This window comes from Strix uralensis, chromosome 4, assembly GCF_047716275.1.
Source record: "Strix uralensis isolate ZFMK-TIS-50842 chromosome 4, bStrUra1, whole genome shotgun sequence".
Lineage (NCBI taxonomy): Eukaryota > Metazoa > Chordata > Aves > Strigiformes > Strigidae > Strix > Strix uralensis.
The window spans coordinates 98,186,372-98,212,107 of record NC_133975.1 but is presented as its reverse complement, the minus strand read 5'-3'; the positions used below and the strand labels follow the sequence as shown (position 1 = coordinate 98,212,107).

Here is a 25,736-nt window from a genome sequence, read left to right as displayed (position 1 = left end):
TAATCCTGTAAGTGCAAATGTTAATATAAACAGAATTCAGATACTTCTTTATACAAAGATGAAAAACTATCTTTTTGCTGCTTGGTCTATAGGAGTGCATTGACTGGTTGGAATACAGTTACAAACTTGAGTTCACAGACAAGGCCACTGAGAAACTGATCCTGAATGATTCCATTTCATTATAAGGCTACTGACACAGAGGTTTGTACTAAGACAGTTAAAAAAACCTTACAAACTGGATTGCTTCAGAACATTTGCTGTTATCAAAACAAATTAATTTAAACTCATATGTTTACCTATATTGAACAAGTGTGTTGGAGATAGTTATTCAGATTATTTCAAGATAGCAAAAGCCAGAAACTCTGTTATATGCCCTTTGCAGGAAAGCAATTCTATACCATTAAATTCTCCACCTCAAATCTTGGTGACAAGACAGCTGCAATTGAAATAGATAGAACAGCTCTGATTTATTGTGTTTATCTCAGGCTCCTGAGAAATTCAGCTGAAGTTAACCTCAATTGAAAGTAGAAAAAAAGGTGTGACTTCTAGGAAGGAACACACAAAGTTTACATTAATGTAACTGTGTGTGTATTTGTGGAGCAATATAAGGGAAAAGAGGAAGGAAGAAAATAACTGTATTATATGACAAACAGTATTTTCCATATTTTTAATGATAAGCATGTTTGCCAAGGAACTATTTAAAAACATTTATTTGAAATTTAGATGTTGAGAATTGTTAAGAAAATGAGCAACTCTATGCAACAAATTCTAAGTAAATAGGAGTTACAAATACCACATGTGTAACACAAGAAACCAGAGCAATTCTCTAATCTTCCATACAATTTCTAAGTCATCTTCCACTCAGAATTTGTAATATCCTGTTCTGTTTCTCCTCCTACACAACCTGAAATAACTAACACTATCAACGCTGTCTGTAAAGGTTTCCACAAAACCTTGTATTTTCCTCAACAGAGTCCTCAAAGCTCCATAGTCAAGATATCAATCCTCTTCTTAACTTGTGGAATTACTGAAGGCAATTAAAATGAATTACATAAATGAAATAACTTCTTTCGTTTTATTTCTCTGGCAACACCACATTTACTCGCATAGAATTTCCTTTTTGCTGAAGTGGGATCATGTAATTCTTTCATCCTTAGATCACATGCTTGATTTTGGTTTCCTCAGTTTCCTTAAGATAAGAACGTAATAACAGCCCTATCAGATTGGCACAGGGATTCATCTAGCCTAATATCCTGCCTCTGGCAGACACTGAAGCAGGTGTTCAGTTAGAGTTAAGGACCAGGATGAACACACAATCCTTCCCCCGAGTGTTCTCTGCCTCTGAGGTTCTGTAGTTCATACAAAATGCTTCTTGCACTGGACGTCATAATTCTCAATGGATTTTCTCCCAGGAACTTGCTCATTCTCTGCTTAAGCTTTTATAAACTTTTTAGCTTCCACAAACTGCTGTGGCAAGTGTTCTATAGCCTAACTACATGTACCACATTTTGTTTGTTTTGAAATGGACTCCTGATACCGCTTTCTATTTCCTGTATTGGAGAAAAGCATGACTGCAGTGAACACTGAAATACAGTGACTACTGGCATTAGCTTTTTGAATAGGATGCTCTTGAGGCAAATTTCCTCACTGTCCCCATTTATTGAGCATTGATTTGGTCTGCAGATAGGTTTTGGTGCTTGCAAACTAATTTCCATTAGGAGGAAGCTAAACAGGAAGCTCCACAGCGAATGCACTCCAACACTTCATAGGGACAAAAAGACCAAAATAATGCTTGAGCCTTCAGACAGCTTTGAAACACATGAGGTGCAGATGTTCATCTCAGATTAAATCTAACTCAAAGCTTAATTCTCTACTGCAAACACACTGGCCTCAGCCTCTGCTCTTTCAGTCTGCTGATCCAATCCTACTGCACCAAATTATTCCATAATGTAGCCATAGATGTTCTACATTACATGCATACAGACTACATAGAGGTCCTTCCCATAAACTGCATTGGGTATGGAGACACCCTTCTGTCTGGCCTTAGAGTCAGTAGGCTTGACCAGCTTTGAAAATGACAGGGAACTGTCAAATGTAAAGTTTTCTGTCTGGTCTCACATCTAAGTGCAAGTTCTTAATATGCTCTATTGTTTGGATTTGGTTAAGTCATATCCTGAATAAAGTATCAGATCCTGTCCTATGACAAGCAGACAATCTTAATCAATATATCTTCTTTGAATATAGATATTAAAGCCAGGATCAATTAAGAATTTCTGTGTCTTTCTGCAGACAAGAACTTTGAAAGGAAAACAAGTATTTACAAAATATGCAGTTCTAATTTGACAGCTATAGACTCTGACGACCAGCCACTAGTCTTGTTCATTATGCTATCTGTATCCAGCTCAAAGAATAAATGGACTATGATGTTCTGAATTTGCCTTATGAACCTGAGATATTTCTGGTGACCTACTTTTACTGAAATACAGAAGTATTTGAAGAGTCAGGACCCCATAACAGTTATGAGTGAAACAGTACTAGAATGAAATGGTAAAAAAAAAAAAAAACAACCCAACTTATTTCTTCTACATATTCTACTTGCTGAGGATGGAACAGCATGTCAAGCACTATTTTGAGAATGAGAAATTACCAGAAAATATTTATTTTTAATGGGGTCTAATATATGCATAGCAGCTTCCAGTTACAACAGAACCAAGACCTCTTCATGCATCAGGCTACTGTGAAATAGTTCCCCAAAGAACAAAGGAAAGAAAATATTGGATACTGGCACAGTCTGAAAGTTGGAGAATGTCAGTAACTAAGAGAGGCAAGCACAGAATGATGAAACTACTTACTCTAAGAGGGGAGGACAAAGAAAGCAAAATGGGTAGACACAACTGCACAAAAACCTCAAGTTACTTCTTCCTCTCTAGTGAAAATTTTTAACACTTACTGAGTCTGACTGGATAAATTTTCTGGCGTTTCTCTGTGACTTAAATATATGAGTGCATGTAAGAAGGATAATTCACACAAGTCTACAGATCTAGTTTATTCATTACAGCTTTTTTATTTTTCATTATCTTACTATTTATAACTTTTCTAAGCATTCTGAAGCAATGACAATCTTCAAAATTATGAGAACGCTCAGACAACTAGCAGTTAGGATGGAGACATCATAACTCTTAGTTTTATATTCCAAGGCTGAGCTCATGTGGTTCAAAAATGTACGCTTCATGAACTTTTAAAGACTGGTAAATTACAGGTTTTTCTGCAGGGGAAAAAAACCACCCTAAAACAAGGTATTTGATTTTTTTGCCTCAAAGAAGGAAATAGGTCTTTTCTGACTCATGTCTTCCAATCAAACACAGTTAAGATTAAGACAGAATCTAGGATAACACGTAGACCAAAAAACTATCCCCAGAAACAAACAACAACACCAACCAACCAAAAAAACCCCAAAATAAAACATGCAAAAACCAAAACAAAATCCCTAATGACATTCCTCACTGAACTATACAGAGCCTGGACAGAGGCTGTTAAAAAGGTGACAAAAGGTTATTATGACATTTTCTAGTCTCACAAGAACTTACCTTCCTTATTAGACAAGACTAAAACCTCTTAAGTAGTCATGCTGAAAGGTAGTCAAAAGATGAAACCTGTCCTAGAAAAGTACTAGCCACTTAATCAAGGGTTGAGAAAGAAAAGTATATCCCCAGAGAGGTTCAGCTGGGTTATCTTTTTCCAAAGCATCAAATGTCACATTCTATGTCATTACTGAGTAAGGAGAACAAGCAACAATAGACCTTATTCTCTTGGTCTTTTTAACGCACCAAGACATACCACCATTTGATAACAGAGATCCAAATCTCTTAGAAATTATACATTGCTGATATACTTGGGTACCAGAAGCTGAGCTCAGAAGACTCTATGACTAAAAGGATACTATATAAATCTCCCTCAAGTAAAATTGTCATACAAGGGAAACTTTTTAATAACCCTGTTCAATCAGGTACTATGCAGAGTGGAAGAAAAAGCTCAAAGGTGGCCTTCCGGGTGGGCAAAAAGACTAGAGAGGTGTCCTGGTTTAACCAGGATAGGGTTAAGTTTCCCCAGCAGTGGGGGGGAGCTCTAGCCGGGTTATTCAGATACCATGCGGACATCACATCCTGGCAGGTCACATTTTTCCTGGCGCGGAGCGCGGTGCACTCGTGGTTTTGTACATCGTGCTTCAAACTGCTGTATTTGGTAGCTATTTTGCTCTGTTCACTGCTATCACTATTACTGTTATTGTTATTGTTGTTATTTGTTGTGTTGCTATTGCGCTGTTGTATTAAACCTTTCCTTATTTCAGTCTTGGGGCTTTGTATTTCACTCCCTTTGTGGGGGAGGGGCAGCGGCCGCGTGGTCTCAGACCCCGGCAGGGGCTAAACCACCACAAGAGGATTATCAAAAGCAATATAGATGTTCTCTGGTTTTGTACAAAATTCTGGACGTGCTTAAACTCCTAGACACTATAGTAGTACAAAGAACAGCAGGATCAACAGAACTATGAATTTAGCTGTCTTTGGGTTTGGTTTCAATAGATCTATTACCAGTGAAACTTTCCGAATAGACTTAATTTTTAACAAATCCTTTACTCAAGACTTACTGGACTATAAGTAATAATATGGAAAACAAAATTTTCACAGGGGTGTGCTTGCTAACACATGGCAGTTATTTGAGCTGCAAATAACTATCATGAGCAATCAAATGAAACTGTGCTTTCCTAAGGATTGTTATTTTAGAGTCACGGGGGGATGACTGTGGCAAATAGCTATGCACTACACAGCCACTCACTTACTTGCCCCCCTCCCCTGCAGTGGGATGGGGAGAGAATAGGAAGAGCAAAGTGAGAAAAACTTATGGATTAAGATAAAGACAATTCAATAAGTGAAGCAAAGGGGAAGAAAAAAACCAAGAGATACAAGGGCAATCACTCAGCACCTTCCACAGTAGACGATGCCCAGCCATTTTTGTAACAATGACTACCTCTCCCAGAGTCCTTTCCCCTCCTTTTTCATTGCTGAGCTTGACATTACATGAATGGAATATCCCTTTGGTCAGTTTGAGTCAGCTACCCAGGTGCTGTCCCCTTCCAACGCTTGCTCACGTGTGGCCTACTTGCTGGGGGAAGTGAGAAAAAGAGAAAGCCTTGACAATGTGCAAGTGCTGCTCAGCAACAGCCAACTCCTGTGTTATCAACACTCTTTTAGCCACAAATCCAAAACACATCCCCATACTGGCTGCTATGAAGAATATTAACTCCATCCCAGCCAGACTCAGTACAACAGCACATACCCCTATAGAAAAATCATTGTGGATGAATCTGAAGATTTAGATCAGTTGGATCATTTGGACAGTTTTTAAGCATAAAGTTATTTTTTTATTGTAGCCAAGGTGTCCAGCCATTTGATTTATCATTTAAACAATCTGTAGTTTCCAATGCAGTATGAAGCAAAGCCAACTGCACGTGGCTAACAATTTATACAAAGTGTTCATAAGTATAATGAACATCTGTTTAATCTTTTTGTTATTAGTGTTATCTTACTGTCTAGAAAAAGACAGGGCCCTGCATAAAAAGGCCATGAATAGTATACATTGCAAATGTGATAAATGAACAATTTGTGTACCTTAACACATGAAAATATATTTCATCACCTGACACTGTCAGAATCTGCTTTCTTAAAATGTGAATTTTAAAGGAATGGAAATCAAATTAATAGAATCTTTTAAACAAATTAACAAATGTCAACTGCAAATGAACAAGTATTAGTGCAAATTCACATATGAACAGAAGAGAATGTAAAATCAGAAAATGGATCATCTCTATTTTCCTTTTTTTTTTCATTAACGAACTGGAATATACTGTATTTTGAAAACATGCCTTGACTAACAAGAATAAGTATGGTATGGAATAGGTATGGAAATTGGGGTTTTGGAATTGCTAAAGACATGGATATTCAATTTCTAATTTAGTACAATATGCTACTTGGATGAAGTTTTACATTTCATACAGACTGAATCCTATTAGAACTGTTTTACTTATTTACATCCTATAATAAAGCATATAGCAACAGAGGGTATAAAAGTTTTCAGAAATTAAGTACTCATAGTAAAAATGAATTTTGTAATTTCAGACATTTATACCTTTCATTCTAATTATTGAATCGGCTTTCTCAACAATCTTAAAAGCTTTTAGCAAATTATAAAGTTTCAGAAATTCTAGAGGAGGTGTGTATCCTGTTCTAGGAAGAGTTATACTCAAGAAAACTCTATCTAGAGCTCTACATAAAACATGAATTTTCTGCTATTTCTACATTATTATATTGAGTTACTTTTAATATATCTTTTGGGAAATAATATTACTTTTAAGTAATAAAATAAATAAATTAAAAAATTCTTATTACTTAAGAACTGACCTCATATATAAACACAGCAAGTAGGAGAGAATACATACAGTGTAAAACATTTTCCATTTTATTTTGTTTTTCATTGAATTGTATTCAATTTGAATTTGAAAACCACATACTTAATATGACTTCAAATTATTTCACGTGGCTACAGTCCACCATTCTCATGCAGGAGCTTTTTTGTCTTGTAAAAGTTTTGTATTTCAGAAATAATAAAAAAACTTGTGTTCTATGTACAGATTCCTAGCAACCATTTTTTCTAATATTTATTACTTGATTAACTTTCTTTAGCTGGTTACTAACTTCTAATTGGTAGGCCTTACGAAGCCATGGAATTCAGTAGACAGCCTGGAAATTACATGTAAATCTTTCAACGTATGTCTAATATAGTCTTCTATTCCAGTATATTAGAATGCAAAAAATCCTCAAAAAAATGATCCCACACCCACCAAGATATTTTCCTTCTATGGTATCAGTTAAGCAAGAAGGTCTGGGAGCAATGGAATCAATGAAACTTGGCCTACTGTGGATCTGTATTTTAGAGTTAGTTCCCAGATGGATTCATTAATGTTTAATTAAGGGTTGAGTTTGTAATACAGCCTTTCTCTCCCTGGAAGGCTAATAGGGTCACTCTTGTCTATTTAGCCACATATTTTTATTGAGATTTTAAGAGCTTAATATCTTAGGATCTCTAACGCTGTCACATTTGGTCAAAATTGGCCAATGCATTAAAAATTATTGGCAGGGGAACAATCAACAGGCAGTGTGATAACATAAGCCTTATTTCCTTTACCTCTTCTCTAAATTAGAAAATATCACATTTTGAACACGGGATTTGGCTATGCAATTTTTTTTTAGATGGTTTAAATACTGGTATAGACATCTTAAATCCTTTCAAAACAATCTTCAGAACACTTGCTGCCATGAGGTCTTAATCATGCTTCCCTGAAACAGTCCTTACAAGTTTATTTTCCTTTGCAGTGGTACAAAAATTGTTTTTAACTAAGAAAGCCACATCCAATGATGAAAATGTACAAATGTTGTCATGGTACAACGAATCTCTGTGCAGTCTTGGAAAGCTGCTTAACAAACAAGTTTCCCCACAAGTAATCAGGAATATTAGTTACCAACCTGTATCTTAGGTACTGAGCAAGGACTAATTAACGTTTACCATACAGAAATGGTTAAACATTATAGAAGCGTCAGTATTTTTAATGTTACCAAACCATAACGAATTGTAGACATTTGTACACACACAGAGGCACACAACACCAGCAGAACACAGTCAAGCAACACATTCAAGAAAGTGTTTATTATCATAGGTAATAAAAAACCTAGGAAATTATGTTTTCTTTTAAAAGTGATAATGCTGTCTATAAACGTGCCAGAAAAAGTGTTGAAGGTCATTATACCAGAACGTTATAACTAACTGTGAAGAACAAAAAAATTATATTTATTTTCAGAAAGCCCTATATTTCTTAAAACATATGTTTCTTAGGACAATACTTCTATTGCATTCTGTAAGAGTAGATGTTTAAATTAAAGCTATTTTTTCAGTTAGCTTCTACACCAAAAGGTAATTGTTTCATTAAAATTAGGACTAACATTAGTCTTTTTTCCCCTGTGTTCTGGAGTTATTAATTACAAAGCAAGGATTAGTATCACATTTTTTCTATTTATTCCAATTAAATTATTTGAAACTGCATTCTGTTAAAATGCAATTTAGCCATTAATCTCCCATTCTCCCACACTTGTGGTTCCAGGGAATGAATATTTTTTAAAGCTTATTAGTACTTAAACACACTATAGAATTATATTCTAATTCAAATTTATTTTCAATAATCTCTTATAATGTTGTGGTCTAATTCCAGGATTAATCTTTGAGATGACTAAATGTATCTAAGAAGTTTATGGAACTGAAAAATTAGTTCTAATCTTTTCAAACAGAACAAGGTTAAATCTAATCTGTTCTGTGTTTGGGAAAACCAACTATCCAGATTATCTGTAACTGCAATCTCCTGTTATAAGCAGAAGTAATAACGTTAAGGATCAGCACGTTTTCATACTGAGGGCAATACTTTTAAATATTTGAATGATTATTAAAACCAATAAGAAGCAGGGGGTCTTCTCAAAAACATAAGAAGGATATAAAAAAAAAAAAAGTTCAGTGGTGAACCAACAGCTAATCTGGTGGGTAAAGAGTGAATAATTATACAAATATAAATAAATTAATTTCAGAAAAGCTTGTGAAATTTGTGGCCTGAAAACTTTTAGGAGAGAAAAGCCATAGCATTGCCTCCTCCTGTGGAATGATAACAATGATTTATGAAGCTAAAGTAATTTCTGCTGATTGAGCTCAGTCAAGATTGGTTTCACATGATCAGCTAAAGTACAGCGATACGTGATGTGTAGTGGCCCCACATGTTTGAACACACTAGGACATGCTCTTCTAGGTGATCCAAAGGATGGGGGTGGGGGGTTAAAAGCTGCTGCTTTGTTTTCCATACATTTTCCCCTCATTAGGATACACTCCTCCTGCAAAGTAAGCCACTTCTGGTGGTTGGGAGCAAAGTCTCATTGTAAATGCACAGCAGGATAGTGGCAAAGCTGAGATTAATTCTCCATAGATTTATATAGACCTTTCTCACTGTTGATTGCTTGTACTGTTTCAAAGGTGTGTATGTTGCCTTTTTTTATTGCTGGTTACTGACTTTATTCCAGCATATGGTGGTTGGCGCCATGACACAAAGTGAACATTTTATACTAGAATTAAAGTGGATATTTGACAGTTTCTGTCAGAAAGTTCAGAGCAAAGAATTTGTGAGACAAGATTTATTGCATATTTTATATGGGACACATCTGTTTCTTTGCTACGTTTCTGTTTAAATAAAAAAAGAAATGAAGGTTCTTTAAGAAACAAAGACTGTCAATAAAAAGCATGAACAGAAAAACTACATTATTGAGAATGAATTTAATCATTCTGACCTTCTAAAAATGTGCTGCTTGGAAGTATGACAGTCACCTTCCCCTTTCCATTCAGCCATATAGACAGGATGGGGGAGGACAATTTTGAGCCCAAACTGATTCTCAAATACACAGCTACCCAAATTTAAGGGTAAATCAAATCAAAATGAAAATCAAATTAAATATAGGTATTGATATTGGATATTCACATTTAAAAGTAAGGTGAAATATTAAGGTAGTTTTTGCGTTTTTTTTTTTTTATTTTTAGCATCCATAAATGCATTTTAGTGATGTGAAATGTGCCAAATGAACAACCCTTTTTTGAAAATTTCTTATAAAACTACAGATCAGGTATGACAAGGTATACAGCAAACTTCTTGACATTTATCTATTAACATCACTGAACCTGATATAGTTTGGCCTCTGAAGTTCAATGTTTTAGTCTCCATCATACCTGAATCAAAACTGAATTTGGAGAACACCTAGCAGGATCTTGTTTAAGAAAAAAAAAGTATGCCTTGTACACAAGAGAAAAAGTATTTCAATAAAACTCTGAATTTTTAACCAACAATCTTCCTGTTTATAAAGATGCATATTTAGTATGAAACCCTAAGATTCAGCTTGAGAAATATGAAATTTAAAGAGGTAGAATTAAACAAGAAAGAACAAGTACAAAGTAAAGAAATTGTATTGATCAAAAATCACATATGTCTTTATGAAAAAGCACGTGTGTCTTATTTTACTTAAAGAACACATCAATAGAAGAATCACCTCTGTTGGGCTACATACATTCTACACAATAGTTATGACAGATTGTTAAAAAAATATATATCATAATATATGCTTGATAATTTCCCAAACAAAACTGTAGTAATTTCCTCTACAAAATCACAAATATTTGTCAAAAGATTTCATACTACCAATGTATGACATTGGTCAGGCCATTTAATTCAATCCTAGAAAGCACTCTGATTACTACCATGATAAGAGAAATGAGAGTGTATACAAAAGAAAAAAATCTCATGTTAGCTTTATTTATGACTGGGAAAATAACAAGAATTATTATTCCCTCTACCTAATCTATTTTGGTTTTTTTACAGCTTGCTTATTTTCTGTTGAACTCTATGCTGGGAGTATCTGGATTTTTTCCTCTCCATATTGGATGTAAACATTTTTACGTGTTCATGTTTATCCTCATGTAAAAGGAAAGAAGAGAATACGTGTATTATGTAACAAGACCAGGGAATGTGAGTGCAGCAGCCAAACCCATGACTGCAGAGTTTTTGCTCACTGTACCTCTGGACCTTTATTATTACCTTATTGTTCATGAGATACCTCCTATATCCTGGAAATGGCTTTTACTCAATAATAATACTAGGTCCATACAAAAGGCAGACAGAAGAATATAAATATATGATAATGGTAATTTAACTGAAATCCTAAAAAATAGAAGCAATTCCAACTGACCTATTAGTAGAAGAGTTAAGTGTAATTTTAGTCATGGTTGAAGTTTTATTTGACTACTGTTTTGATTTGATCTTATCTATTAAAAAACACAAAAACTGTTCCTGAGAATGATAACAAAAACCATACCAATATAATTTGCATCTACATTCATTCCGCTGTAATAACCAAGTCATAATGAGCTTAATTCCTCTTTCTTTTTTTCTGCAGTAGAACAAGAAAGTATTGAATAGGCTTAAAAAATCATATGCAGAGTAAAAGTAATGATACACTTTTGAATTTGATGCATCTGCATCTATAATGGCAGATTATTCTTTACATCAAATACTTAATAGGACAACTTATTGTACAACATTTTTGAAAATGTCACAAAATGATTGGAAATGTTTTTTTTAAATTTGAAAAGAAATTTTAAATCTTGAGACAATTTACTTCGTTCACATCAAAACCAAACCAATATCAAATTACATTAAAATGAAAAATGACTGGCATTTAAAAGGCAGGAAAGTCAAAGTTCCCCTACCATTATTTCAAACAGAAATGTAGAGTCAGCTCTCCTAATTAAGCTTGGGGATTCTCTGTCCTAGGAACTGCCCAATTACATGTAAGGAAAGAAGCCCTGATGTGGAAAGCTTAAATAATTTTAAACATAAATATGCCATCCAACTTCCATTCAACTCTAAGTCAATGCTGTGTCAGGCCCCTTGTGCAAAACTCAAGGTATGGAAACACATTATAAACATTTACTAAAAATCTGTACCAATAACTCTATAGATAATCAAACCAAATACATTTTATAGAGCAGTTTTGCCTTTTAACATTATATTCCTTAACGTTTAAAGTTTTCTGCTTGGCCACAGAAGATACACTGTTGTGTCTAGTCAGGTATCCCTGCCTGCCTTAGGGCACTAGGACCCTCTCTAATACCATGTTCCATTCCAGAGCAACACTTTGTGGAGGGAATTTTCAGATTGTAAGGCATTCTCAAGATGAAAGGCTTTATACGCATGTTTTGTAGAAATAGTTATACCCCAAAATATGCTACGCAGTAGCTGAAAAGAAATATTTTTTAGACAATAGCTGACATGGGACAAAGTTTAGATAGCTGAAAAATCCTGATGCAAAAAAGTTTGAATTGATTTACATCCACGAAAGAAGTACTGTTCCAATCAATTCCATACATACATCTCTAAAGAGAAGTAATACTGATTTCTCCACCTCTGTCAAGGTGTTCACAAAGCAGCACTGTAAGGGCTCTTCTCAGGACAAAGGTACATTTTTATGTATCTTGCCCTGGTTTCTGAAGTATCTAGGCATAAAGGTATCACAGAAGTTGGAGGAGAGGTTGAATGATAACCTGAAATCAGACTTAACATTTAGAAGTCTGTCTTTTATCACAGCTGTAATCTTACAACACTGTATCATCCATATATTTTTACTCTGTCATTCTCCAATTCTGAGAGCTTAGTAGCGACCTGGTACTTTGTGTTTTAACTAGCTTCAAACTTCTAAGAATTGCCCTATGAACATTGTGATCATTATATTCGTTCTCAAAACAAATGGTCCTGCTACATCCTGTTCGGCAAGTTTTGGTGTCAGATTTATTTATCTTTTTTTCTTAGAAAGAAGCTTCCTTCTGATGGCTATTTCCTGTCTGGCCTACAGGTTTTACCTGTTATTATCACTTAAACCAGGAAAACACAGTTTATACCATAGCAGAACCTAATCCAGAGACCTCCAATTTCCTGCCAAAATTTTGAGCATCTAGTATTTTTATCAATCATGCTCAAAAGCATTAAAACAGGATATTCATGTGTTTTTATGGGTACAAAACATAACTGAGAAAAATGATCAACATTCCAAAGTTACAAAAGTCTACAAAGAAATTCACATAAATGCATATCAGATTAAGCATGCTATTGTCATAATCACTTTGTATTATTGTGGCAGTGAAGGGTATTTCCAAGGTTAATCCAAAAACTATTGTGTGAAATTACAGAGTACAGGGGACAAACATAAGGTGAGAGTGACCAACGTGATGGTAGGTATTAAAATCTTTTGAGAGCAAGTGTGCTTGGGCCTTTCATTATTTATTAAGTGCATTAATCTCTTCTATCCAATCCTCTCCAGTTCTTGACTCTACTCTTTCCTTGCAGTAGTATCTTCCATATATGTAAGCACTTGCTCACAGGATATATAATCTAAAGTATTGGATCTGGGCATCCTGATTTCCTACCAGTGAAAGCTTTGACAGGGATTTAAATTCTTTGAATATCAGCTTAAATAGGGCAAGACAAGGATGTCAATAACAGAGCAAATCCAGATAAACTGCATGCCAGTGGAGTTGGCTGCAGTACAGAGAATAATGACACTAGAAGATAAGTAGATAAATAGGAAATAATGCAGGAAGTTCATAAGAATACAGTAAAGAAGAAGAAAGCAGCTGGACTGAAAGAATAGCTCAACAGAATCCCTGTGAAAAACCAACATATATAACCTATGGTTCTGTTTACCTATAAGCCTATCATAGAGGCGCTGGAAGAAATCCAGTGTAATTAAACAGAAAATAAAGGTTTTGATGAGAACTTAAACAGACATTCCAGACAGCTGATAGTGGTTATACTAAAGGTATCAGTATTTCTAGGCAAAGATTTTATAACTCTCATATATATAATTTTTTGTATTAAATCAAGGGTATCAACGCTAACATTCATTATGTCACTCAGCCGCTATCAATAGGAAATCCTTCTCTGTCATGAAATGCCAGTGACTTCGCAGCAGCCATGGTAACTCAGTATAACACAACCAAACTGAAAAGAAGCTGGAAGGAAGTGTTGTCTCTAAGAGATTCTTTCCTTGTCTTCTAAGAGAGGATGACATTGCATTTTTAATTAAAGTCCTTCTAAATTACATTCATATTACACATTCTAACAGAGTGTTCCCTCCAATTTTTATAGTAAGTCATGATATAGTGGAACTGATTATAGCAATTTGATGTATATCTGTTTCAAAAATAATCAATTGAAAGTTTCCTGAAAAGTCATAGTTTTAATTAACATCAATTTTTAGGACTTGAAGCTGGTAATTCTTCTGGTAGTGTAGGAGGAAACATTCATTTCAGAGCAAATTCTTGTTCTTTGAATCAGCTCACTGTCAATATTGCACTAGTTAGAGGCATATGGATGCAATCACATTCCAGGACAACTTATTTGGTGTCTTATGGACTGAGGCTATTGTCTAACTATACAATCTCGAGTACCACAGCAATAAGGTTCTGTGCTTTGCAGACTCATGCCAATTTATGTAAATCACTCTTTCATCTGTTTAAATACAACGATCTTTGAGTGATGAAAACAGTTATGACTGTCACAAACAGTTTGAAAGATTAAAGTAATTCTGCTGCTGGCATATAAAACAGCGTTCCAGATCTAAACACAAACTTTGCCTGGTCTGTAATGTCATTGCTGGGAAGGATAAAAAGTTTTAAGCAAACATTATCACTGCAAGGAAGTATGACATATTTTTCATGTTTGACACTGGACATAAATATCCTCCCACACTGTTTAATGTGAGAACTGCATATGTGTGGCAGAGATAATAAAACATCTCAGTGAAAACAAATGAAGGGAAAAAAGGAGTTATGATAAGTAGAACAGAAAATAAAGCTTTGAAGTTGTCTTCATATTTGCACAGTTTATTCACAAAAGGAAGAATCAGTATTTGATACGCAGACTGGATAGTCACAGAATCTGCAAGAGTCTGATGTCTTGTAGAACTGGTTATCTTTACAGAGATATGTTATCTGGTTAACAAAAGCAGCTTCAAAATTGCAGGTAACAAAATCAGGACAACTGTAAGATCCTTGTACATGCTATTGCTCTTCTGCTGTTGTTTACACACCATATTTTAAAAGGCAGCTGTTACTGAAATTCAGTGCTCTTAAAAATTATTCTAGATTTTACTGTTTCTCTTATTCAGCATTAAAATGTTCAAGAACTTTACAAATAAAATGGAACACAAGTACCATAATCCAATATGTAGATTAATGTAGAGTACAACACTAGTGGGAAGACAAGTATGTGACTTAACATACAGGTTTCTTTCTGTTAATATTCTTCTTGTGGAGAAAAGCTATACTTTTATTGCAGAGAAACAAGAATTTTAAATATTTCTCAGAAGATTCTGATATTTTGGGATGTCACTACAGGCAAGCTCTACCAAACTGCTATGAATAAAGATTTAAAACATAATCTCTATATCTGTTTTAAAAACAACAATATAATGCTGTCAGATTATTAAATGAAATAAGTGCCAATGTAAATTTCTTCCTAATCTTTGACCCTATTAAAGTTTATAAAGGTATGTCCTGTTGACAGTAAGAGAGAAATAAGAAATATTATTGTATTGGGAAAATGGTACTGATAATAGTGTCTTGGAGTATTCCTGACTTCTGATTCACTACTACTAAATGATGTTAGCATCCTGCTTTATACTTCACATACTGCTTTGATTGGAAAGCATACAGTTTTGAGTGGAAAGACTGTTTTTTACTGTAATATAAAAATTATAATAGAAATTATACTACCATCCTCCTACACTCAAAATATGTACAGGGTTATAAACTAAGAAAGGAAGGTTGCTTTCCCTGGGTTAATACAACAGGTGCTACTAGATGAAGAGAATAAATCACCATATATGAGCACCTATAGCACAAGAACAACATTTAAGATGGAATATTTATATACTCAGGAACAATGCCAGCTGAAATATACTTCAGTAGAGTTAAAGAAAAGTTAGTGGTGCAAATCTCTTATGTGAAAGCTATTATAAGATGGTATTTTATGTATTCTTGAGGAAGAAAATGGAAACAAGTAATGTTGGGTGAAAATAAATTTAAGATGGTAAGAAGTACCATTCTGGGGTTGTTTAGTCTAGAGAAGAGGAGGCTGATGGGAGACCTCATTGCCTTCTACAACTACCTGAAAGGAGGTTGCAGAGAGCTGGGGATGAGTCTCTTTAACCAAGTAAAAAGTGATAGGACAAGAGGGAATGGCCTCAAGTTGTGCCAGGGAAGCTTTAGATTAGATATTAGGAAGCATTTCTTTACAGAACGGGTTGTTGGGCGTTGGAATGGGCTGCCCAGGGAGGTGGTGGACTCCCCATCCCTGGAGGTGTTTAAGAGTCAGGCTGACATAGCGCTTAGGGATATGGTATAGTTGAGAACAGTCAGTGTTAGGTTAATGGTTGGACTAGATGACCTTCAAGGTCTATTCCAACCTAGATGATTCTGTGAAGTAATATGATAATAAAATTATTTGAGTAGGGATATTAGGAATGAAAACCAAATAAAAATATCTTCCTGGATGCTAGCTTGAAATCAAGATCTAAATGATTTATGGTTTCAATTATTTGGTTAAAAAAGACAAATACACTTCAACAAGGTTTCACTTAGAACTCTGTGATCTAAAAACCAGTGATTCCAAATAAAGAATCAGTATTTCATCTTCTTACTGCTGAAAAAAATTTGTAAGAAAAGACAGAATCGTGGTATCCAATGAGAATTTGTTACTTCAACTGAGAAATTATTTTTCTGGAAATAAAGTTATGAAGGTGGAACTGATAGAGAGGCATGAAGGTATGTAGACACGCATGAGAAAGGAAGTAACCATTCTTTATGTAGTTGGAGTAACCTAGATCAAACAATTCATGTGAAATTGCTTCACACATTTGAAAAGGCCAGGCGCTAGCTCTCTGCCTTTTGAAGCAGCCAGGTATGCTATGGAGTCACACAAGTTCCCCTGTTTATCCTCCCTATTCTCATGCCAGAGAGTGTAGCAGTTTTGATCAGAGCTTCTGGCAGTACACTTGGATGCTGTTTTTTCATTACATTTCTTGATTTTTTCGTATAATCCCCCCAAGAATAATATAAACCAGAAATGTAGTCAACATACAAGTGAAGGGGGCTAGCCTTAATAGAATTTATTTCTTATTTTCTTTCCCACTAAACTATCTCAACAATCCTCTGTAGTGCATTCCAACAGGCAAATGAGGAAATGTGGATCCAAGCTCCTGTTCTACACCAGAAATACATTAAAAAGCACAATAGATGGATGCATGCCCAGGTAGCTACTGCAGCCTAGTTAAAGTTATTAAGAAGAAATCATTCAGCGGTAAAAATCAGATTTACTGATATTTTCCATGTGGTTGCTACCTTGTCTGAAAAATGCACCACCTCCTAACATAATGCAGGGGTGAGTAGCTTGGTCTATGGCTATTTTTCTATTCCACAGTCCCATGACTGCACAGTGTTGATCTTTTATGCAGTATAAGACATACAGCAGTTGTAGCAAAGCAATGAACCAATGTTTCCTAAGTGCTAGGCTAGATTCTAAATTTTATTTTAGGACAATTTCTTTTACTATGGCATTAATCTCAACAGACCTACTCTGACAAATCCCTCCCTCTCTATCTTGCTTGTTACCTTGGTCACTTCAGTTGTATCATGTGCCTTTCCCAAATAGATTTGCTTTCCACTATTAATGATTTTCAAAAACTATTCTATCTTGACATCAGACTACTTGCTTCCCAGACTCTGCTGTAAACTAAATTAATTCCTTTAATAGCAAAGTCTTCATCATCAAGATGCTTTATTCTTAGAGAAATGAAGAGAGGCAGCTATGCCCTTCCTATGCTAACTGCTATGAAGCATAAGGACTTTTTGATTTGCACATTCCAGTATATGAGGGAGGAAATTGAGCCCAGATTAAAGTTTTTACGTACTTTCTGACCTGGAACCAATGAAGGGGAATTTGGGACCAGATTTTGCAAGATCCTGCATGAATCTGTGCTATGTATTCCCACATTTGTTAAAATGGGCAAACAATATGAAGTGAAGCAGCAAAATAAGAAATAAATTATATTAAGGCTAATCGCCTACTCCTGTACGTCATCTACTTTATGGTCTGGATTATTCTTGAGAGAATGCACAAGGAGAATAAAAAATGTCATGAAAGACTATCACCAATGGCTACTGGCCAGCATTCCTTCTAGTGAGCTTCATAGCTGCAGTAACCAAACTCTTTTCCTTTTCAGAATAGTGTATCTTGCACCTTTCTCATATTCATCTAACTCTTCTGATTTTTTTTTGTGAGATAGCTTCGTATCAAAAGAGGAGTTTTCTTCTAAGCAATTCTGAGCAAGAATGTCATAAATTAAGGAGCATTCCAAACCAACCATTAATTTAATGATTTAAAAGTTCTTTTTGTATATAATGGCAATTTAAATGAAAAATATTATGAACATATTTCTGAAAAATCCCCATACAGTAATTCCACTGGAAATAGTGTCTATATTAATTTACAGTAATTCTTAGCTCTCCATATTATAGTAAAACTAATATAATTTGTTGCATGTATTATAATTGAATCTATTAAAGAGTATTTCCAATTTGAGAATAATCTAAGACCTTTTCAGAATGCATGGGCAAATACAGCTAATGAAGTATTAACACAGTTTACACATTATGTCTTTCATGTGAGAATCACAAAGTACTTGACAGATTGTCTTTCACTACAAAAAATGGAAAGAATCATTAACATTCTGTGTACCAGAAAAGTGAAGTGCTCTCTGAAAAAGAGATTAACCAACTATTCAAGCATCACATGTCAAGTGGCTAAACTGGGAATAGAACCTAAAGGTTCTGGCACCTAATTCCCTGTTGAAGGCACTAGGCTACATTAAATCCAGTTATACAAAACAGCACTGACATCAGCCGAAGTACAGTTTATCCCCTCTAGCATTTTAGAATGTCAGTCTCCATAACACTCTTGGTGCTTTTTGTTACAACAGAGCAAGTATTAGATTTAATTGGTATTAATTGTAATTAGGAAATGTAAACAGTTCAGTTTAAGCAAATCAATATGTTATTTTTCTTACAATATTTCCAACTTAGCATTGACTAGAAATGATGGGAAATTTTGCGTGTGAAAAAAACCTGACTATCTATGAGTTCCAGTCCTATTTTCAAGCCAGAAATTTCAGAAAGCATCTGAGCTTTGGATACTTGCTGTGAGTTGGCAGAAAGATAACAGACAATTTTTTCTTACATTTGCTTAAACCAGCCACAACGCTTTTTTAAACAAACAAAACTGAAAGCAGATGCTTAACGGATGCTCAGTATTATCAGTTAACTCCTAATTTCAGAGAAGCAGCTGAGTTTGCAGACACTTATCTAAACTGAACCTCTGAGCTTGACATTTGTCCAATGCCTATTCTAGTACCATAAATCAATATGGGTTTCTGTGTTATTTTTATCTTTCTTCAGCGTAGAATTTTATAGGACTTCCATTTCAATGCCACAGAAAGTACCACCCACCAATTATAAAGATTCAAATCAATCTGGTGACTGAAGGAGAAATAGGGTCAATAATTATAGGATCTGACAACCTTATGACAACTCACCTCAGAAAAAGGTAGATGAAATAGAAATGTCAAAAGTTGACAAGTTAGACAAAATTAAATGTGTATGATTAGATATCATAAAAGATACTATTATAAAGCAAAAGGAGAACAAGACAACATAAGAAAAAAGTGGACAAGTAAGTAATCCATGTGGTTTTGCTCTTTCTGGAATACAAAAATCCTGAAACACTAAAAAGTGTCCAATAAATTTAACAATTTATATAAATAACTCATTGCCCCAGGACACCATGCACAATTGTATAGTATAATTTTTTAAAAATATATATATCATTCACAAACATAAGGATAAAATTTTCTGTTACACTGACAAAGATAAATATATCTGAATTTCCACATCAATAGGCATAAACAGGGCAAATATTTGGAAGAATATGTTTTTCTATTTGAAATGATAATGCACAATTAAATTGCAATTTTCTCTAAAGCAGAACTAATCTTCCAAAATCAACTGCCTACTTTTATCATATTCCACTCATCAGAAAGTAGGGTAGCTCAGCTTTGCAGGAGGAACCAGGCACTGTGTTGCCTTTATTTTTTGGGACTGTGGTGATATGCATTTGCTATTTCTTCTGCTGGCTTTAGCTGGGGTGGAGTTAACTTTCTTTATAGCAGCTTGTCTGGTGCTGTGTATTGGATTCGTGACCAAAACAATGTTGGTAACGCACCCATGTTTTAGCTATTGCTGAGCAGCGCTTGCACACCGTCAAGGCATTCTCTATTTCTAACTCTAACCCCCAGAAAGTAGGCTGGGGTTGCACAAGAAGTTGTGAGGGGTCACACAGCTGGGACAGCTGCCCCAATCAACCAAAGGGATAGCCCATACTAAATGACATTGTGCTCAGCAATAAATGCAGGGAAAGAAGGAGAAAGGGGGGTGAAGTTCAGAGTGATGGTGTTTGTCTTCCCAAGTCATGGTTATACATGATGGAGTCCTGCTTTGCTGTAGATGGCTGAACACCTGCCTGCCAATGGGAAGTAGTGAATGAATTCTTTAATTTCCTTTGCTTGTGCACACAACTTTTGCTTTCCCTATTAAATTGTCTTTATCTCAACCCATGAGTTTTCTCTCTTTTACCCTTTTGACCCTCTTTCCCACCCTGCCGAGGGAGAGTGAGCGAGCGGCTGTGTGGTGCTTAGCTACCTACTGGACTAATCACAACAGTCCTCAAGAGATCCAGGGTGTAATAAGAGATACAGAATCTGTGACATGATCGTGGAAGCCACCATTGGGTTAGGGTCTTGGCAAGACGTGGACAAAACTGAATTACGGTCCAGATCTATACCTGAGTCTATCATTTTGACTGCTCTGCTCTGACGCATTTCTGGCCAGTAGTGAGGTAAGAATACAGCCTGTTCATTTCTGAGCTGCCCTAACAGGGTAATTCATACAATATGATGAATCAATTAATCTTTACAAGATACAATGACACTGATCTGCTACGATACTTTGGCGAACAAGAAGCATGCTGGAGATCATAATGGTTCTGTGGAAATATATACAATACTATCTCAATCTTGATGTTATTATTAAGCTGTAAGTGAAAATTTCCAATTAAGTTGAAAAGACAATACAACTGTCCTGCAGTGACATAAAGATTTCCATTGTAAGTTTTTTGTTTCACAAGTTCTGTGGCAAGAAATTTGCAGCTTTAATACTGTTCAAATACACTTGCAACTAAAAGAAAAAAATATATCAAATAAATATATCCACTGAGCTCCACAGCCTGACAGAAGGGTGAGGAATATTAGTTTATTTAACAGTACAATTTAACAGGGATTGCTACTTTTAAAACATTCTGTTTTCACTTATCAAAGTATTTAATAAGATAGCCTCATGAAATGAAGTTATTAAAAAGACATTAGGACAATCTTTATAGAAAGTATTAAGATAATTCATGAATTATTACAACAATCTGAATGATTACTAATAGTAAGTAAACATTCTGCCTGGATTGGTAGTTTCAGATAGTTCACCTGACTTCTCAAATAGTAAATTGTTAAACTGTTCACGAGTTCTGTGGTAAATACTAGAGCTTTGGTAATACTTAATTCTTAACAATTCTTAATATAGTGGTCAGAAATGCAGCACTTACTCTGTTTACCCAAATAGTCTGTACTCCTACAACCTGGGGGGAAAAAAAATAATCTATTCCCTTATCTATTTTGCACAGCTCCAGCGACAATGGTGCTGGCAGAAGCAGGTGACTAGGAACACACAGTCTGGGGAACGGGAGAGAGCAGACTCTTCTTTTCAACAACAGCAACCTGTATTTACACTGTCTTGAACTGATGATCAAATTGTACTTTGGATGTCACCCCTGTTGTCTCCAGACATTACCCTGGTAAAATCACTTCCTTACACCTATTTCCGTCTCACACAAAATCTTTAAATTTTAATTAGTCAGTTCATAAACCCACACTACTGATAAAAGTTGCCATTGCTTCATGTATATATGTGGACCTTCTCTAGAAAGGTATTTTTCATTCTCATCTTTTATAAACTTGAAGCTTTACATTCCCTCTGATAAATTTAGTCTATGATGAATATGTTTTTCACTTTGCCTACAAATAATGATAAAAAGTAAAGCTGAAAATAATCAATAGGAAATGGGTGAGATCAAGAGAACAATTACCTTTGACAAGTGATGTTTTGACAAGAACATATTCCGTAACAGATAGTAGGAATTTTCAGAGGCAACAGATATTTAATACAGCTTACAGTATATATAACTTTGTAAACCACTACACTATTTGTCAATAATTATTTTTTCTTCAAATGTGGTTACCTTTCTGGAAGAATTCCTCTAATTTCTCCTTGAAGGGCTGGAGATGCTCTTCAGAAGATTCTTTGCAAACTAACTTCATCTGCTTTTCAGAGGCTACGAAAAGAAGTTGAGAGACATTTGTGGCATAATTTGTTTACCAGAAGTAGATGTCAACACTGTAGAAGTCTACATCTAAATTAGTCACCTAGACTTACTTTAGAGGAAATGGAAATAAATAAGCACTAAGGAATCCAGCAATTACATTAAAATAAAAAATACCAATACTAGTCTAGCATACCAAATAGAAAATTCTATACGTGTTTAAAGAGTGGGATTTGTCTTTAGTAATGACTTTGTCTTAAAAATCCAGCTGTGTGCTGAGACTTGCCACCAACAGAGCTTGCCTTACACACAAATTCTAGATGGTATTTAAAGCTCTAAACTTTGTTTCTGTGGTGAGTGGAGGATGCCTTGTATCTGGACTAATTTTAATCAATCAATGCGAGGCATCCTATACTCAACCATTTTTCCTAACACAGATGCAGGAATTCAGCTTTACTTAAATATTCAAATTCCAGGCCATGATGTGAAATAATAGAAGTCTGTAAGAAAGTTAACTTACATCTAACTGCAATTTGTTTACTATTTAATCTATCTGTTATTTTAAGACCTGATGCCATGCCAATTTCTAAAAATTCCAGGTTATTTGCCAATGGATTTTAACATTCCTAGAACTTCTAGTAAATTTTGTAGATCCCAGAGTTCCACATTAAAGATGAAATGAGACTGTTAGAAATCAAAATGTAATTACCTTCAATTTAGTAACTGAATTTATGAACTACTATAAGATTTTTTTTTTTCCACAACTCTTCATTCCCAAGAAGATAAATTTAGATGGAAATTTATTTTGGAGTTAAACTGAAGAGTTACAATTTGGCTGCATGAAACATATTCACACCATATTGCTACTACCATTATATAATTCAATATATTGCAGCAAAAATTAATACAAAACTGTGAAACAGAAGTTGAGAATTTGTAATTAAAATGTCATGTTAATGCCGGTCCGCAGTGCAGTGAAAAAAGTCAATGGGAGGTTGAAAACAGATGCATATATTTTATTGCACAACTAGTAGTGTGCCTATAACTCACTTGGACCACCAGGACTTACTAAAAAAGACAGCTTTTCAATTAATTGAGATCAGAAATACAGTTGTTGTAACTGTAATAATAAATGTTACAGAAAAATGCTGAAAAGATACCTGTTTCCACCTAAGTGTATATTTTAATTTAGTATTCCTCCACAAGTCATGTAGGTTGTGAACTATGACATTATTGGGGAGCTCCAGAGTTTATCTAAAATGGCCTGGGCTACAGGCTAAGTTTATCTTTCATCTCTAGTCTTGCAACCTGTAGCATAAGACAGATATTTGAAACTGTTCACAGTAAAGTTAATGGATATTTGTTTGTATGCCAGATAGTAAGCAGAATGAAGCGTTAATTTAAACATAACAGATTGGGAAAGAAAGTCTTTTATTAGCTGCTCAGTTTTGTGTCTTTAATAAATTAAGCAAAAAAATCAGAAATCAGGGAAGTTCATATGACTTTTAAAGATTATTTTCTTATGACACATGCCTCAACATTACAAATTTGAACTTTCCATGACTGTTATTATACACTGAATTAAATTGATGTATACTTAACATTTATGTTTGTAGAATTAGAAGGAGATTTCTACAGCTATTCAAGCAAATTGTAACATTTTACTTCAGAAGAAGATGAACAGATTAGAATTGTATAGGGGAAAAAATCTAGCAAAATAACTGAGACAGTATTGTTAATCAATCAATGCCAGGCATCAAACTTCCAGACTGGAAGTTTGAACAAAGTAAAAGCTACAGGTTTGTGGTTTTTTCCTTTGTGTTTAAAGAAATCTACAGAAAATGATATAAGGAATATTTAGAAATTATTTTAGATAAATATAAAATCATAAAAGTTTAAAAGCATTAGTATACATAAATTCAGGCATTTGGTACACACTGACTATAGAATGCGCAAGATTATTACAATCATATAAGATTGCAAAGACTGTAAACCAATCATTATTTTATAATAATCTTATATAAATTTGTACACATCATTACAGAAGTAGATTTCTATGAATATGTATTATAATAATAAGCTTGTAGTTACAGTAGTATCTAAACATACACTAACATACTCTAAAAAGGTGTTTACTCAAATATATGGTGTCGCTAATGCACTGTCTGGGGTATTGAAAGCTTCCTAGATATTTCCTAAAAGCTTAATAACACAAGATTTAGAAAGGTTACTCAGGTATGTCCCATGTAAATATTTAAATGACCAAGACTAGGCTGAATTGTTTCTAAACTAAAGAGAAAGCACATATAAAATCCCTTCAATAATTTCTTTTTTTTTTTTTTTTTTTTAATAAAGATGACTAACATTAACCTTAATTAGATGACAAAAGCTACAGGAAAATATGGACAAGAAGTACCAGTTTGGGTAGTGAATTCTTAAGAATCCTAACATCCTTAACAAGAAGATCAACACGTGGCGTGAGGGGAGAGGAAGAGTAAGAAGAAAGGCACAGAAGAGAAGAGCAAATGAGACAGATGACATAGAATAAGTGCATCAGGAGTGCTGATTAAAACTCTAAAGGTTTGAGACGAGTTGAAATGAGATGTGATAGATACCAGTTTGCATTGCTTAAGTCATCTTGGAACAATGAAACTGAAAGAGACAAAAGAAGTCAAGTAAATGCTGGCAGGCTCTAAGAATTTTTACATTATTGGAAAGTCTTAAAAAGAGACCTTTGGACAATTCTCTCTGCTGATGATATTTATCTAGATGGTATCTGTCTAGAACTAAAATCTATCAATTTACTTCCCAAAGTTCTTTCAGATAACTGTCAAAATAGACTAAAGGGCTCTGAGGAAGTTTAGCTTTGAGCTAAAAGAATCAAGGACAAGGGTGATGAAGTGAAAATATGTTAATCACAAAAGCTATGTATTTGCCCTATACTGCTTAACCCTCCTGTAACTGACTCTGAATTTAGGTTATACTTCACTTAATAACCTATACTTTTGGTCTACAAACAAACAAAAAAGTATCTGGGCAACTGAAGGTTAACTAATTCTGCTCAAAGTCAACTGCACTGAAATATTTGAATAAAACTTGATTTTATTTACTTGCTAGTGTTAAAAATAAGACACATCACATAGGTATGCAGTCACTGGCTGAAGGCAGTCATGAACTTCAGGTGGTACTGCAGTCTCAAAATTTTTCTATTCCTGCTGCAAATCTCTCCAGTCTCAGTCTTCCCTTCAATAATGAAATGTCCTATGCAGAATAATGATTCCTTATCCAATATCTAAAAGAAAATAATGGCTAGGACCACCAACCAAATTTCCTTGGGGGTAGATATGGCAAAGAATGGTGGAAGTGTGTTCAAAGGAATCACAAATCAGATACAAATAAAGACACACTTGGAAGAGGAAAAAGATTTTCATGTCAGGGCTAAATCAAAGGTTTTGATTAAAATGGCAGTTGCAATTCTGTGTATTAAAGTCAGCTGGTCTTTGTCAACCTAGAT

General features: G+C 34.7%; 1 protein-coding gene across 2 annotated transcripts in view; it reads right to left on the bottom strand.

The window, feature by feature from the left end:
* FMN1 (formin 1) overlaps window positions 1–25,736 on the bottom strand; it is a 209,386-nt gene that overhangs the window by 27,378 nt on the left and 156,272 nt on the right. For both annotated transcript variants that reach the window (XM_074868155.1, XM_074868156.1), the window contains one exon: window positions 22,142–22,234. In XM_074868155.1, coding sequence (XP_074724256.1) covers window positions 22,142–22,234 — 93 coding nt within the window. The remainder of the gene's footprint in view (window positions 1–22,141; window positions 22,235–25,736) is intronic.